Source organism: Hyposmocoma kahamanoa, unplaced genomic scaffold (assembly GCF_003589595.1).
Source record: "Hyposmocoma kahamanoa isolate Upper Pololo Valley unplaced genomic scaffold, ASM358959v1 76, whole genome shotgun sequence".
Classification (NCBI taxonomy): domain Eukaryota; kingdom Metazoa; phylum Arthropoda; class Insecta; order Lepidoptera; family Cosmopterigidae; genus Hyposmocoma; species Hyposmocoma kahamanoa.
Window position 1 is genome coordinate 2,736,042 of NW_020653900.1, and position 16,529 is coordinate 2,752,570.

Sequence of the window (16,529 nt, forward strand, 5' to 3'; positions counted from 1 at the left end):
TTACTGCTTGGCGGAATAGGTGAGGTGGCAGTACTTCCCTGGACGCACTCTTTCACAAGGAGCTCTACTGCTGGTTATTAGCTTTAGCGATACTGACTGCCAACGTCAACACCGAAAACGCAAGCATTTTTTTCATCAAGCTGCAGCAAATTGCCGTTTCTCTGCCACATTTAATTAATATTATTTGAATTTATTTCCAGCTTTAATGCCAGCCTGGCTTTTCTCTCTCGGACAAGTGGTATTCAGCAATGCGAACATTGTTGTGCCTTACGCCCGTATTGCTAGCTTCGTGGCCGGTTTGTTGATCCCTCTAGGGATAGGCCTGGGAATGCAAAGATGGACGCCGAAACTGGCCGCTTTCATGGTCAGGATATTGAAGGGATTTTCCACAATATTGTTGCTGTTTATCATTATATTTGCGATTGTGACAAATTTATACATCTTCGAGCTGTTCACTTGGCAGGTTAGTTTTTTTTATCTTATCGTTTCTATTGTTATATTGATAAAAACGCTATTTAGCAGTTTTGTTTTAAAATAATTTTATTTTGTTCTCAGCTAACTGGCTATTAAGTCCTAAGTGTTAAAAATTAGTAAGGTCCGCTGGTTCGTGCCGTGGCTTAGTTGGTACTAATACTTCCTGGACGACCTCTTTCACAAGAAGCTCTATTGTTACTAACTCCGCTCTTTGCAGAAGGTATTTCTCTGCGATATGGTACAGTGGTACCTCCTGAGGCTTTAGATATGTGTAGGCAGAAAACTCCATCACCAATACTATACGATTCTATAACATACCTAAAGTTCAATTTATATTGTGGCGGAATGGAATGGAAGCGAATTTTGGTAACGATATTGTACGTAGCATATTGAACTTTATGGTCAGTTGTGTAACGTACAAACTTGATACGAGCTAAAATTTTTTACAAAAATTCGCTTCTATTCCGTTCCGCCGCAGTATAAATTAAGCCCGTCAATTTCTAACATAAGTTCGTAAACATTTCACATAAAACGTAATCGATTAAATCGCAAATCGAGTAAATCTGCAAATCAAAACTTACATAAAAACAGGTAAAAACATTACTAAAATTGATACGGCTCTAATTAGGCGGGAAATGATGGACATTGCCGTAACACTCGCGAAGTTACGAAGTGATACGATAATTTCATTGCAAAAATTAAAATTGAACCGAATAAATAGATCATTAGCATATTTAATTTAAATCTACATTAGCCAATTCTGGCTTAGTTGGATAGCGTCTGGCACGGTTTGCTAGAAGACGTTGGTTGGAATCCAGCAGGATCGAAGGATTTTTTTGTAAGTGTTTGATCTTTTTTATTAACAATTATTTATTCAGCTTATTAAGGCTTATTCAGAAGAAATTAATGACTAAAATTACAAACTGAAATGGATCCAATTCAGCGACTGCCATAGCTCGACTCTGTGATGCTAGTTTTCAGTTGGAGCCATTTTTATAGGTTAAGATGGCACGATAGTCCTGATGTAGGTTAACAATGAAATTATAACATGTACCTTAAAATTTAACTAAATAAAGTGGAAAATTACTAACAGTAGGATGGTAAAATAAAGTTAGACATCTATACAATAGAAATTAGAAAAATCTGCCATTATTGCCGCAAGCAATTACTTTTATTGAAATATTTATTGAATTGATATTCAATTATTTTTTGTGAAATCACTTCACTACTTTATTATAATTATTAATACAAAGATAGAACACTTAGAAAAAAATCCCTTCGATCCGACCGGATTCGAACAAACGTCTCTTAGCAAATCGTGCTAGACGCTGTGCCAACTAAGTACGGAACGAACCAGTAGCGGACCTTACGAATTTGTCTGTGCTTGTTATCGGATCTTTGTATTTGGTTTTAACGACTCTATTTACTTTTCTTTAAAAATAAATAAACAAATGATGATTATTTGCCACCGCTTTCCAGATTGTCGTAGCGGGCATAGCCATCCCGTGGCTGGGCTACGCGTTCGGCTACGCGCTCGCACGCGTGTGTAGGCAGCCGCACCCCGACGCGCTGGCCATCTCCATTGAGACCGGCATCCAGAACACCGGTATCTCCATCTTCTTACTGCGCTACGCGCTGCCGCAGCCCGCGGCTGACCTCACAACTGGTAAGGACCGATTACTGTAACAATGTATTCGGTCATTTGATTCAATATTGACGTAATTGTAATTTTGATAAAATTTAATTATAGTACGAATCATAATTATATGTCCAAAATGTGAACAAAGAAATGTCATTGCCTAAGTGTGAATTCAGGTGTGCTAAACATTCTATTTTTAATGAAATTGGAAAAGGAGGGGTTCTCATTTTCTTCAGTTTTAATTGTCGATTACATAATATTAACAATAAACAAAAACACGATAATTTAACAAACGCACTACGGAGACAAGAAAACATTCGAGTTCGAGAAACGAAACGCGAATGACATCTATGACACCACAAAATGGCGACACAAAAAATGTTTTTGATTCCGATTACCAAAGTCATAAAATTATTGTCGACCTTTAATCATATGTATTTTCTTATATTTATTATACTATACGAAGTTAAGCAAAATAAAATAGATTGCAAAATATGAATTGTTCTAAGTTACAGATTACAACTTAAAAATAATTATTAACGTTTATTAACGTAAGAAATGGAAACTACCAATTAAAATGCATTTTTTTTTGCTCCGTTAACCCCTTTGTTTACATTTTGGACATCTAATTAAGATTCATACTATAATCAAGATCTGTAACATAAAATGTGTTTACATTTGGAGAAAAAATGGCAGTAATTTTAAATTATATATATTGTAAAAATTACACAAAAGCTTTTTTTACACATCATTGAAATAAAATTAAAAATCAGTTCAAATCTATGTCCTGTAACGTTACAAAAAATACAATTTCAAATCCGCCTATTCTTGTTAAAATGCAAATGAATAAAAATGGATTTCGATTCCAGTAGGCCAACTGTCAAAATAAGAATGAAGAGGGCAATAACCCAGTTAGTAATCACATTCACAATTCAGACATGTTTATCAAAATTTTACGTACTTTCACAATCTATCGATAAAATTATCGACAGCAACTACATGACTATTTAAAATTTTATAAAAACTGGTAATCCTAAAAATGTAATTTTACCTTCAAAAAAGACATATTACAACTAAATAGATAAGTTATTTTGAAAACAATTAAAATCCGACAACATTTTTTAATATAACAAGCTAATTGAATTTCAATCGGTCTAGCATTCCAACTTCACATTTGCAATAGCAATGCGTCACTACAACCTAAAAGAAGTACTGCCATCTAACCTATTTCTGCCGCCAAGCAGTAATTACTGCATTACTGAGCATTACTGCGTTCCGGTTTTAATGGGTAAGGATGCTGAAGCACATGGGGCTTGTCAATTTACGTCTCTGGGTGACGGGCGCAGTGGCAGTGCCCCTCACACCTTTGTGATTCAAAAGTCTGAGCGACACTGCAACTGTTATGGACAAGCGTGTCGCTTACCACCAGACGCGCGACTTGTTCGTCCCATCACTGGTTATTATAAAAAAGTACAATTCAAATTATTTTTTTTCGTTCATTACTTTTTAAATTATTTTCTACTAGAACCACATTTTCTTTTTAATTTCCAGTGGTGCCAGTGGCAGTCGCCATCATGACGCCCATCCCTATGACGTGCATATACGTCGTTCAGAAAATAATGCAATGGTACGTACCAATTGACTTTTTCAAACACATTGATTAAATACAATATTTATGACATTATTGGAATTGAATTCGCGTATGGAGTGCACGATGCGGCAACGTCGCAATTGTCTGTCAATTTTGTTCAAATCATAGTCATACTTATTCAAATTCAAAACATGTATTTTAGATAAAAATCCATATGGTGTTGGTAAAGAAAATAACTTATGATCTAGTATTAGTATTAATTCTGGGGTCTTATAAAAATAAATATAAATAAATATAAAAAAAAAAAAAAAAAATTCTGGGGTGGAAATCGACTCAGGGCAGTAAAAAAAATCTTTAAGTGATAAGAGCGACGATCTCGTCGACAGGCTAAATGGACGTTTTTCGCTCTTATTGCAAGGACATAAAGATTTTTCTGACCGCTTAAGCCGATTCCACCAAATTGCAATGATACCCTGTGACCTATTAGTGAGAAGAAAAGATCTCGCCTATTTATTTACTATTTAACCGTAGCTTAAATACTCAAGTAACTGATTGTTGAAATTATGTTAAATAAAGTTAAATAAGTATATACGCCCTTATATGATTATTGCATACATCTTGTTTAGTGATCAGCAGCGAAATCGCAAAAGAACTGTTTTCCCAAATGAGTCAATTAAATAAATCGAATCATACAATTAATTAATTGATTTGTATTTGACAGTACGATCGGCCATCACTAAATCATGGTATAATAAGAGCAAGTAGGGCAACTCCCACTTGCTCGGCGTGTAAATGCCTACAATTCCGTCGGAGCGTAGGGTTGTTACATTAATGTTTTAGTTGTACCTACAAAATCTAAACATAATTTGAAAAAATTCGGTGTTCATCACAGTATTCTTGTGCTATATTAATATAACCTTTGTTAAATGCCATAGACGTATTGATATTTTTATACCAGTATCACGGTTATGTATCTTGATTATGGAGCATGATTATGAAAATAGACATGAAATTCTTAATAATTCTAAATTTGTGGTCATCATCATCAACCCTTTTATACGTCCCACTGCTGGGCACGGGTCTCCTTTCAGACGAGGGTTTAGGCCATTGTCCGCCATGCTGGCCCAATGCGGGTTGGGGGCTTCACACGTACATTCCAAGAAAGTACTCTTGTTCAAATCACCACAAACAATAATAAACACGTCTACTATTTGATGTCATTTTTTGTTGTCATTCGACTGTTTTTTTGTATGCGTATTTCGCAATAACACCAGCATTTGTAAACCGATTTTTAACCGACTTCAGAAAAAGGAGGAGGTTCTCAATTCATCTGTATGTTTCTTTTTTCGTATGTATGTTACGCGATAACTCCGCCATTTGTGAACCAATTTTGATGATTCTTTTTTTGTTGGAAAGAAGGTATCTCAGATGTGGTCCCATTTAAATTTCAAGAAAATATTCCACCTCTAAGGGTGGCAAACTAGGGGATGAATGACTTTTGAGGTCGGTTTTTTTAACCGGAGGTTAGGTTATGATGACTCTTTTTTTGTTGGAAAGAGGTTACCTCATTAGTGGTCCCATTTAAATTTGAAGAAAATATTCCACCTCTTAAGGGTGACAAACTAGAGGATGAATCCGATTTCGCGCACTTTCCGGTAACCGATGTCAATAAAACTTGACAAATAGATGTAATTCCAGTTTTTTAATACTCTGTACTGAGATTATTAAACACTGAGCGACTGCTTCAATTTTATAAAATTAATGGCGCCTGCGCAACCCACGCTATGCAACGCGAGTGCCCCGTGAGCAGCCTCGCCAATGTGTGGGGAAATTCAAATCGTTTGACCGTGATTGGGGTTTTTGTGGGGATTGGCGCTATGTAGGGACAATGCGGGCATTCTATTAATCAAGTCAAACCCACATAGCATCAAAAAATCAAAAGTGAGTTGAAATTCCCCACACATTGACAACACTGCCCGCGAGATTATGCGAATGTGTGCGTCCATGTACATGGCGTGGCTACGTTTGTATGGAGTTACCATACTTGTCTTATTTTACTATGATGGTCGGGTCAATGACCTGTTTGTTTACCTTTAATTTACGGTGGATTGACGACGAACTATAAGAAAATTCCAATTCTAGTCATAAATTGTGTTACTCATAATTTTATCTATAAATAAACACAAAACAAAGCATGGAATGATTCCTAGTAGAATGTATATGTTTAAAAACATAACACGGTTTGGCATGAAAAAAAAAGAGGTTGTTTTTTGACTACTCAAAAAACCACATTTATGTGTTGTTTGACTAAGCATGAAGTGATATTTTGGTTTGTAAAGCGTTGTCGTGACTTTGTGTCGTAACAATTTATAATCAAGATAATATAGGTAGCCAACATGTTCCCGATTAGTGCTTATATTAGCCATTTTATAGTTAAACTCAACCATAGAGCCTTAAAATCAAGGACCAATAAGGATGTGTCGAGTCCTAAACTAAAATATAATCAAGTGTCTTTTTCTTGGTTTATTGAAGATTTACCTTGGAGGTGAGTTTTAAGAGTTGATACTACCTCAGCTCGAATTCAATTTTTTCCCGTACTCATACGAATTATTTTCGTGGAGCGGCAGGGACACGAGCTTTATTTCAGATTTTTTTTTAAACGAAATAAAGACATTTGGAAAATGTATATCGCATACTATACGTGTTCTATTTAGTTCAGGTGATGTAAAAAAATCATTAAATCGCTGTATACAAGTGCCTATTGTATAAAGAAAAGCGGTTTTCTTGTAAAATTTCGAGGTAAGTTTGTGTAAAGAACACTCGTGAAAATTTGTAGGAATCGTGTTTTCACACTGTATACTAATCAGGGTATATCTTCAATTTAACTATATATTTTTTACAAAGTGATTGATTTAACATTTTCGCTGTTATGCGGAATCAGCCAAAGCCATTTGAGGTTGTATCAATTCTTAAAATCAAAGGACGTCGAGTAATTTAATCATTTGCCCGTTTCTTCGTTTAGTTTTACATTTGCGCAAATTGAAGATTGACCGTAGAGACGGGTCTTAAAGCCAAAGAGCAATGTACAGACGTCGAGTAATTCTAAAGCACTAAAGTAATGTGTAATCATTTGCCCTTTTTCTTAGTTTATAGTCGTTACCAAATAAGAGGCCAAATTTGACACTTGTCAGTTTGACGTGAATAGGGATGTGGACTAATCATATCGGTAATCACATTATACGATTTTCACGAGAAATCGATCCAAACTTTTAAGAGTTTGTGATTGTTTATATTATTTTTCGCGAGTTGTTGTATAGGAGGCCTAAAAGGCCAAATCGTGCAATTCTGTTAAAAGCAATTCATTTACAGAATTCCTTACAATTCGTCTTATTTTCGTAAAATTGTCCCACATTCCGATGAATTGCATCCATTTCTTTTAATTTCATTTTATAATATTTGTAAATGGTTTATTACGAAAATTTAGTGTAAATAAGTATGTTCATCGATAAAACAACTACATAAAAAGATTAAATTACCAAGAAACCAAGGATTTATAAGGAGGATGAGTACGGGGCTCTTTTAAATTTGATAAATTATAAATTTATTTGCAATAGGTGTGATCAGAGATGTAATCTACATAATTATGTAAAATACACCTATTTCTATACATTTTTGTTTTAATATGTAATAAGTGAATATTTTTTCCAATAAATCGAAGTGACTCGGTGAAATTCGACGATTAATTGCTTACAACACTATTATTTAAAAAAGTAGCTTGAGGACGTAACTGTTTTCAGGACGTTTCGAAGTAACTCAAAATTGCATTTTATTTTGGAACTCGCATTCAAAGTTACGTACTATCGCCTTCGTTAGCTGTCAAATTTGGCTTCTTATTTGGTGACGACTATAGTTTTATCTTTGTGCAAATCATGTTGGCTAAATGAGGCGTTAATTGCGAACATGTTCGCTTATAAATGAGCTTCTTTTAATACATCAAGGTCGCGGCGTCGTGTGAAACTACTACCTACGGTCTATTACACAAAACATCAGTGAATCGATCCGGAAACCACGTGTGTATGTTTTAAGGTTGAAACTTACTTGCCAGCACGCTTTAGCATTGTGCCCGCACTAAACATGGGTTATCGACAGCACGCTTAGTGCTGAAATGAAAACGCGTGCTGTTGCGTGTTGAAATAAAGATTGGCATTAAAAGTGACATCGGAAGTATCTAAGTTTCATTTTAAATACTGATGACAGGATGAATAAAAAAAAACGGATTGTTTTTTGGAAATATTTTTTTTTTATTTCTGATATTTTAATAACACTTTTCGGTTTCGTTACGGGTGATAATTGAAAATATCACCCATAAAAAGTCGACCTCAACAATTTACGGATCATATCCATTTTCTTCCAAATTTTATTTTTAAGAATTTTGAGTTTTATAAAGTCCATTTTTTTACAGCCACCATGGGCAACCAATGTCACTTGTGTGATATAGATCTTGCTAAACGATATTTTTAAAACCTTTCATTTTTTTATTTATTATCATTGAATACTTATTGTAATGCGTTTTACTTCCCATGTTTTATAATAATGATAAGTTAAAAATACAGTGACTCGTCTACTCGTTTGTCTTGTGATTTTGTTCAGTTCAATTAATGCTGTAGCTTTTTCCATATAACATTTTAATAAACTTTAAAATTATGTTATAACATCATTATAACAGTCACCATTCAAAACTGCTAAACCAATTTTCATGTCGTTATTGCAGTAAATTGTAATTGCAAGGTTTTTTTTTTTCAAATTCCTTATTTGAATAAATCAAATGTCAATGTCAAGAAATGAACCAATCAGGTAGCACCTAATGATTTTCTGATTGGTTGTTATTTTAACATTGACTTTTTATGTCTTCGATTAGCAATATAAAAACTGTACGACACTTATTATAAAAAAAAGTTTAAAGAAATATGTATTTTTTATTTTTCATATGATCCCATAAACCGACCGTCATTGGTACAATTGTTATTGGGCCATAGTTTCCAAGGTATGTTTTCATTAAATGTAAAGGAACGGTGCGTGGTGGTAGTGGTACACTTCACACTTTTGTGTTGTTTTTATTGGCAATGTTTTCAAAGAAACACAGTATGTCACTAACTTAAAACTCGCTGTCTATAAAAGCGTATGTATGTGGATAGGAGAGGTATGCATTAAGGGGAGGTATTTGGACACGATCCTGGATTTTACGCGCGCTTTAAATTAATATGAATAAAATAAGAACAGGCGGAGACAACTAGACACAGATCCGACGTTGATAAGCGCTTGATGGCGACTGATGGGACAGCGGCTGGAGCGGCGTGTCGTTGAACCGCGGGGCAATTGTCATGTTTTGGGATAAATGTGAATTGAATAACTGTAGGGCTTCAGGTGAAAACCGAAATTTAGCAGGTTCTCTGTAGTACTTAAAGAGAAATATATGTATGTAAAAATTATGTGCAAATTTAGATATTTTATTATTAAATCATTCATTTTAGATAAAGTATATCCTATCGTGTAGCGAAATACTATTTACAAAATACGTAAAAACCAATGTATATTTTCGTAAAAAAAAATCACTGTCATGGTTGTCTATTTAATGTGGATGACTTATTTTCGTTGTCTTTATGTAATATTTTTCTTATTTTTATGTAACCATATATATTTCCTATCTCATGAAATACATTTCTTTTGATTTCTTTTTCTGTAACGCATTTATTTATCTTCTAACTTCTGACACTTGAAAGATATATTTGAGGGCAAGAAAAGACACATATGGTTTTTACATTTAACACTGTTTATTTCTTGGACCGTAACATCACAAATAATGTGCATCGAATGTTCAAAAAAGCAGTAAAACGCGTTTTTGCTGTTATTACAATTGTAGAGCGGTGGTAGCCTGGTGGAAGAACGGTTGCTACTCAATTGTGAGGCCGACGGTTCGAATCCTTGTGACGGCATGTACCTATCTATGACTTTATTCTAAATTATGCATTTTTTAATGTTTAATAACAATACCTCTCATTACATCTTCATGCACGGTAAATGTCATTAGAATACTTGCACGTCAAAGATGGTTCATAACCCTCGGAAGGCGTGTCCCCAACCCGCATTACGCCAACAATCATCTCAAAGGAGTCGTATTGTGAGTTAACGATGATTACAATTGTACTAGAAATACTAAATTACTTTTCACACACACTAATCTCTTTTGTTTCTACCACCTATCTCTTTTCTTTCTATCATTCTTTATATGTTATATTTGTGTAAACTGTGTTTCTTTGAGCTCGTCAGCTTTTTAATCACAACGTGAATCGCAAATTGTGGGATTATATTATGTTTGTTTATAAGGGAAATGCATGCTGCTACTTGTAAATATGACTTGTGTAATAATATGAGCATTATATGTTTTTAGTTTTTCTTAAAAACCGTTAGCCATAAAAGCGGGAAGAGACGTGTTGACAACATCATATTCAGGGCTGGATTTACCACTAGGCGCCGCACGCTAAATGAGGCTATCAGCCCAAAAGTGATGTAACCCACATTTATTATTTTTTCCTACAATATTTCTTTAAATCATAGTTTCCCATAGCGGTCGCTAGTGACCACCCTGTGGGCGCTGCAGGTCTTAGGGGGGCAGTAGAGGCCTCGGAAGCAATTGGGGGGTGTTGATGTCCAGAGGGTACTATCGCGTTTGAAAAAATACCCTGAAGTATAAAGTAAAGTACAGTACACATTTTTTCTTTTTCCTTGTGATTGTTTATGTTAAGTTAATATGAAAAACACGTATTTTTGTGGTGGCACGCGTTGAAATTTATTTATCTTGTCTAATAGTTGGCGGTGAGGCAAGACGTTTGGGAACTTATGCTTTAAATGATACTAAATATCATATTACTCTTCGTATTACTTTAAATGTATAAAAAACAAGAATAATTAAATATTTTTTGTTCATGAAAATAGCATCTAAATATGAAATAATTAAGTACTTTAGTATAATTTAAAGTAATATTTAGAATAATAAATAAATGTGAGTTACACCACTTTCGCGCCGATAGCCTCAAATAAATATTAAACAAATCTTGGACCTAGAAGCGTTCAGTCATATTGATTGTTGAAACATAATCTCTTCTCAGTTAACATGGATATTGAGCCTTAGAATAGTTTAAGGTTAACATACTGCGGTTACAACCTGAACATTCCAGGTTACCTATCCTTAACATCTATTATCTATCCTAGCTATAAAGGTACTTGCTATACAGGGGCATGTGGTCTTTATTGTATTGCTAAAATATAGAATGTTCCAAAAGGTTAAACGGATACTAGTACAGTCGCTACTCATTTAGTTTTTCTCATCTTCTATATAAAGAAGTAATAAAGAATATGTAAAAAGAAATACTGGTAAAATAAAATTCTTATTTATTTAGTGGTGGGATCGAGAATAACGCGAACTTTTGTTCTACATGCCACTACTTCGAAAGAACTTTAAGTCCAAACCACTTCCAAACCACTTTATCGAGTTACGGTCAATTTACAATGCTGCGGATGGAATTGAACGGAATGGTGTAACGCAGTTGTACGTAGCATTATATTACCGGTAGTTTGTGCTACTAAAGTATATTATTTACTTTTTTAAATTTACAGACGTAATGCTCTAAAATCCGTATCTCGTTTGAAATCCGAACTTAATCTGTAATATACTCTTAAATAAAATAAACAAAGGTCTGTAATTGTGCTTACAAACGTAGTTTCGAATTGATAAAAAAAATAACGTCTTATAAACCTTTTTGCAACATTCTATCAAACATCTCGCTCGATATTTTTTTTAAATAATTTAATTTTCCTATTTGTTTTCCCCAAAGTGTCACCGACCGGAACACGCATAAAAAAATCGATGAATCAGACGGAGTACCCGAGTCGCGACAGCCCGACATCGCAACCATTGATGTCCGCAAATCATCAAGTGTGAACGGCGCCTTAGCATAAATAGGTGATCATGTTATGTTATTGTGTGCTGTGTTTTTCTAAAATGCATTTATTTGTTTTGATCAATTTGCTCAAACCATTTTGCATCATAAAGGTTCCAGGAGTGCAATACTTATAAATTTTAAATTCTGAAATTAACGATTAGGAATTCTATAACTCGTTTCAAAACTTTGGAAGAAGCTTCAGGGGTGGTTTGCGTGTGTCCCATAAGACGCCCTTTTTGCGAAAGTGTTGAATAGTGTCCTAGTCGAGGTCCCGCCTGGGCTCGGAAAACGTTCCGATCGGGAGAGGTAATCAAAGTCAAGCTGCAAGACCCACTATTTAGCTTATAATTAAGGTTTCTGCTCAAGATTTCTCGACTCGAGAAGTCTGGCCAAATTCGAAACGAAAATATCCCTGAGAACTCTCGCAGTCCGTAAACCTTTTTTAATTACTGAAAAATTGGCATAAAAGTTCGCGATTTTTTTTTAATTTCTCGAACAACTCGAGAAAATCGACAATCGGGTACGATGACTCTCGAAATTCGAGAAACCAAAAACACTACCTCTAATACGGGTTACAAAAGCCTTGTCTTTTTGTCTGGTAGCACTGCTAAACTCCTTCATAAAAAAGAAAATGATGGCAAGAAGGGTGGCACATAAATTTGCATTATTTAAATATTATGATCTAATACCTGCCCATTAAGATTTGTGTACATGAATTTCACAAAACTTAGAAAAGCACAGCAATACAATAAATATATATATTTTCCTATTTTTTTTTCTAAGATCTTAGGTGAAAATGTTTATGCCTACTTAACTGTATTACTATTACGTATTAAATGTCCAAACACAGGTGTGTCCATGTTTTGACCGTGAGCGGGGAATATTTTGTATGAGATTTTTTTCAACTATGTAACGTTTGTTGTTTTAATTTATTACACTTGGTTTGTAAATAGTAAATAAAAATACATAATTATCAAAAATCATGAGACATGATCACATGAGACTTGTCAAGTTATGTCTCCGGGTGTCGGGCGCAGTGGCGATGGCGGTGTCCCCAGATCTTTATGATTTTAAACTGTTATGGGCAGGCGTGTGGTTTACTGCCAGGAGCGCGACTTGTTCGTCCCGTCACTTGGTGTTATAAAAAAATAGTGGGCGGTGAGCCAAAAATCTGGGAACCTATGTATTATATCCTATAAGCTCTAAATTTAAGAGCGATATTTTCATTATAATGTATAGAAGTGCTTAACATGTGTGCCAACGGTACGCCGTGTTGGTAACCTAACACAAAGTCGAAATTTTTTTGTTCGAAATATCGTTTGTTCGAATTTTTATTACACCGAAAACCGAATTATAACGAAACAGTTGTACTTTCAGTATATGTTGAATATTTATCGCAAAGACACGATCAGGTTCGGTTAAGTTAGGTTTAAAAGAAAAAAACATTTTCCTCTCAAAATTACATTCGTAGTTATGAAATTTCGACCAAACGTTATTTCTGGAAAATGTCATTTCGGACTATTGATAGGTAATCCTTATTTTATTTATTCATATATCATTTGCATTGGTAGACACGTTACATTGGTACATACGAGTGCAAAAATTCGTTGTCTTATTTTAACAAATTTTTAATTTTATGCATTATTATGTTATTGGAATGTGGTTGGCTTTTTTTGAAGAACGTTAATAGGAGTTACCCGTTTCTTTCAACTATTGCGGCTAGATGGCAGCACATTGAATGAAATTTCAATATAAATTCATAAAATGTAGTAACTTGCAATAATAAGTATTGAACTTGCAATGATATGTCAACTGGGTAAAGTCTAAATTATATTAACAGTCCGAATATGTTGCATCTTTTTAAATTAGGAACTACGACCAATCATTATCATAGTAACAGAGGCTTAAGGCCATTGTTTTTTCTTTCCGTGTTGAAAACGCTGTAGGTGACCATTTTGTGTTCATATAGACACGCCGTATGTCAGTTTTTTGTCATAGGTAACATACAAAATAAATAAATTAAAACAACAAACGTTAAACAGTAAATTATTGCCTTCATATGTTTTGGCACTGCAAAAAGTATCTCAAGAAAGGTTCTTAGATGCTTCACTGCCTTGTTGCAGGGTAGAAGAACATTCCTATGGTATAAAAAAAATCCAGAAATGCATTGAAAAACAATTGTTGGAATATTGTCTATATGGAAATGATTCTCAGTTCGGAATGTTATACGTCTTTACAAACTATCTGAATAATATCAGATAAGATGGAATTATTATTTCAGATCCCTTAAAAAAATTTTAACGAAAAGAAAAATGTTGTTTACTACTGGCGTATCAGAGTTTGCTTTGAAACATGTTATGCGTATTATAAATGTTATCATTGACTTTTTTTTATGTCAACAATTTATTGTTTGTTTTATTTGTTACAATTTATTTTATATAATAACGTATGCTATTTAAAAATATGATCCTAAATCTTGTTATTTGTTTTTTGTACTGCGGAATTTTTAATAATAATAATATGTTCACTTATTATAGTAGATGTATATACAAATACGCATTTTACTTTTATCGTCCGGTGCTTTTATTACTACCTATTATTATAATTTTAAAAAGAATATATCTGTTACCAGATTGTAACCTGGCCTATAACTCTCGTTTGCCGTCCGAAATTATTAAAGTGAAATATGCAATAGTCGACTAGGTTAAAAAACGCATGATGCAAATGAAGCTTCATACTTGACATGGCTTTTTAATTTGGTCGAGTATTATTTATTTGACAGTTATTAATTATTTATTTCGTACGAAAAACGAGAGTTGACACCAGTGCCTGTTTTTTTTGCACATGATGTTCTTTACTGCCATGTATTAATACCAGAAGTACTCTTTTTACTGGCTTCGGATCTACGAACAAATCGTTACATATTTAAAAAATAAAACTGCAAAAATGTTGTACTTTTTATATGTATTTACATTATTATTGATGCAAAGATTGAACAAACACAAGGAAACATTCCTTAAATCAGGCTGAATTCGAACCAGCGACCTCACCATACCGGAGCTGACGCTCTCCCAACTTAGCTACGGAACGAGTCAGCAGACCTTACGAATTTTTCTGTGCTTGTTGCAGATCTTTGTTTTTGGTTTTTAACGACTTTTATACCGTATTTGTATCAAAAGTAACAACAAACTAGTGGAGTATTTTCACAATAGAGTTCTTGTATGTTAAGAGTCGTAAATGCCCGACGGCTTTAATGACTCGTGGTTTGTTATTTTTACCACCCGTACTACAACAACGATAATTTACTTCTTGTATGAATAAATATCGCTTAACATAGTATTATTGGCTTCACACAACATTAACGGATTTAGTAAATGGCGGGTATTTTGTTCTTTTAAACAATTTGTCAGCTATTCCTCCATAGATAATAATACAACTCGAACTAAAACTAAAAAAAAAAATTGTAAAATATAGTTAAATTGCAAATGTTTAGTTTTTTCATACTCCAAGTTTATGCCAAATATATGTTCAGATTTTTCTTGCATAAAAACTTTTTGCTTAATCTTGACGTAAAAAATCCATAGAGTAATAATCCATAGTAAATCCAATAATGTAATAAACAAGCCCGGTGAGCATAATTTAGGACATTACAGTCGAGTTTGCCTGCATGTCTTACTAATACACTGTATACGAGCAAGTGTGATTAAAAGAAATGAGTATCATGGGACTAAATATACTTATTGTTGTTATCAAACATTAGAGGCCAGGTTAAATGCACTCACAAGAGGGTGATGTATGCATTTCTCTCATTGTTAATGTTACTTTGTAATATTCTGATTACATCACGCCCTCTTGTGATCGTGATATTAGTCAAACCTCATTGGTCCATACTGCCACCAATTACATGGCTAGTTTTATATGTGGAACCTGTTCCGACCAATGACAGATAATTGATGTCAGTATTTTGTTAAGTTAATTGTAACTATGTCAGATCGTGAACAATACTTTGTTAAAAATCTTAATACAAAATGATTTGCAGAATGTTACCGTCTTTTTATTCAGTCCTGATACATCCACTTAATATTATAATATGAAAAACAAGTTTCACACGTTCGTTGACTTTTTAGAGCCCAAATGTAAATTGTCACACTGCAACCAAATTGTTTTTCTCTTTTTTTTAGTATTTTTTATTAGTACCTACAAAATAGCTATTTTTGTAACTAATTTGTTTTTGTTTTGGTATTAATGGCTTTACCATCGCATTTAGCCAATGAAAGGGTTGGTAAAACAGAATTACAGATTATGGAAGAGGTATGGAATTTGGATGGGAAAGGATTTGATAGGTTGGGTAGCTATTATATATCGGCATACATATTAAAGCTTGATGTTATTATTTTCGATAAATGAGGCCAGAACATTATAAACAACTTTGTTGCATAAAGATGGTATATAAACTTGTTACGGAGGTGAGGAGGACACTGATTGCCAGGAGCTCGGATATAAAAAAGTATCGTGGTCGATTAAGGGGCTGGAGAACAAGATATGGCTTAGATCCCCATAGACCTCGCATGAGCATGCAGGGTCAGGTACAATTTTGAGTGAACAGGTGCGCAAGAGTTGCCACGTGACCAAGTCGTAGCATACAAATAGTGGAGGTAGTTTTTTTTGGAAAGTTGCATCTTGCTGAAACCATTGACAAACTACAATTTATCAAAGCTACTTTAATTTCTAGTGATAACAAACAAATCAACTAGATGGCGCTTATTGCACAGATTTTATGGATAGCGCCAGCTATTTTATTTTGTTTAGGATTGGCGCCATTTAC

The 16,529-nt window shown here is 34.0% G+C and overlaps 1 protein-coding gene across 5 annotated transcripts in view; it reads left to right on the forward strand.

The window, feature by feature from the left end:
• LOC113232518 (sodium/bile acid cotransporter 5-like) overlaps positions 1–13,113 on the forward strand; it is a 60,423-nt gene extending 47,310 nt beyond the window's left edge. The window contains exons 7-11 of one of the 5 annotated variants that reach the window (XM_026467273.1): positions 201–463; positions 1,954–2,140; positions 3,665–3,740; positions 8,741–8,748; positions 11,597–13,113. In XM_026467273.1, coding sequence (XP_026323058.1) covers positions 201–463; positions 1,954–2,140; positions 3,665–3,740; positions 8,741–8,748; positions 11,597–11,703 — 641 coding nt within the window. In that variant the 3' untranslated portion in view covers positions 11,704–13,113. Of the gene's footprint in view, positions 1–200; positions 464–1,953; positions 2,141–3,664; positions 3,741–8,166; positions 8,436–8,660; positions 8,749–11,596 lie in introns of those variants that run through there. The other 4 variants (XM_026467272.1, XM_026467271.1, XM_026467274.1 and 1 more) reach the window with 4 other exon arrangements.
• Positions 13,114–16,529: the final 3,416 nt, after the last annotated feature.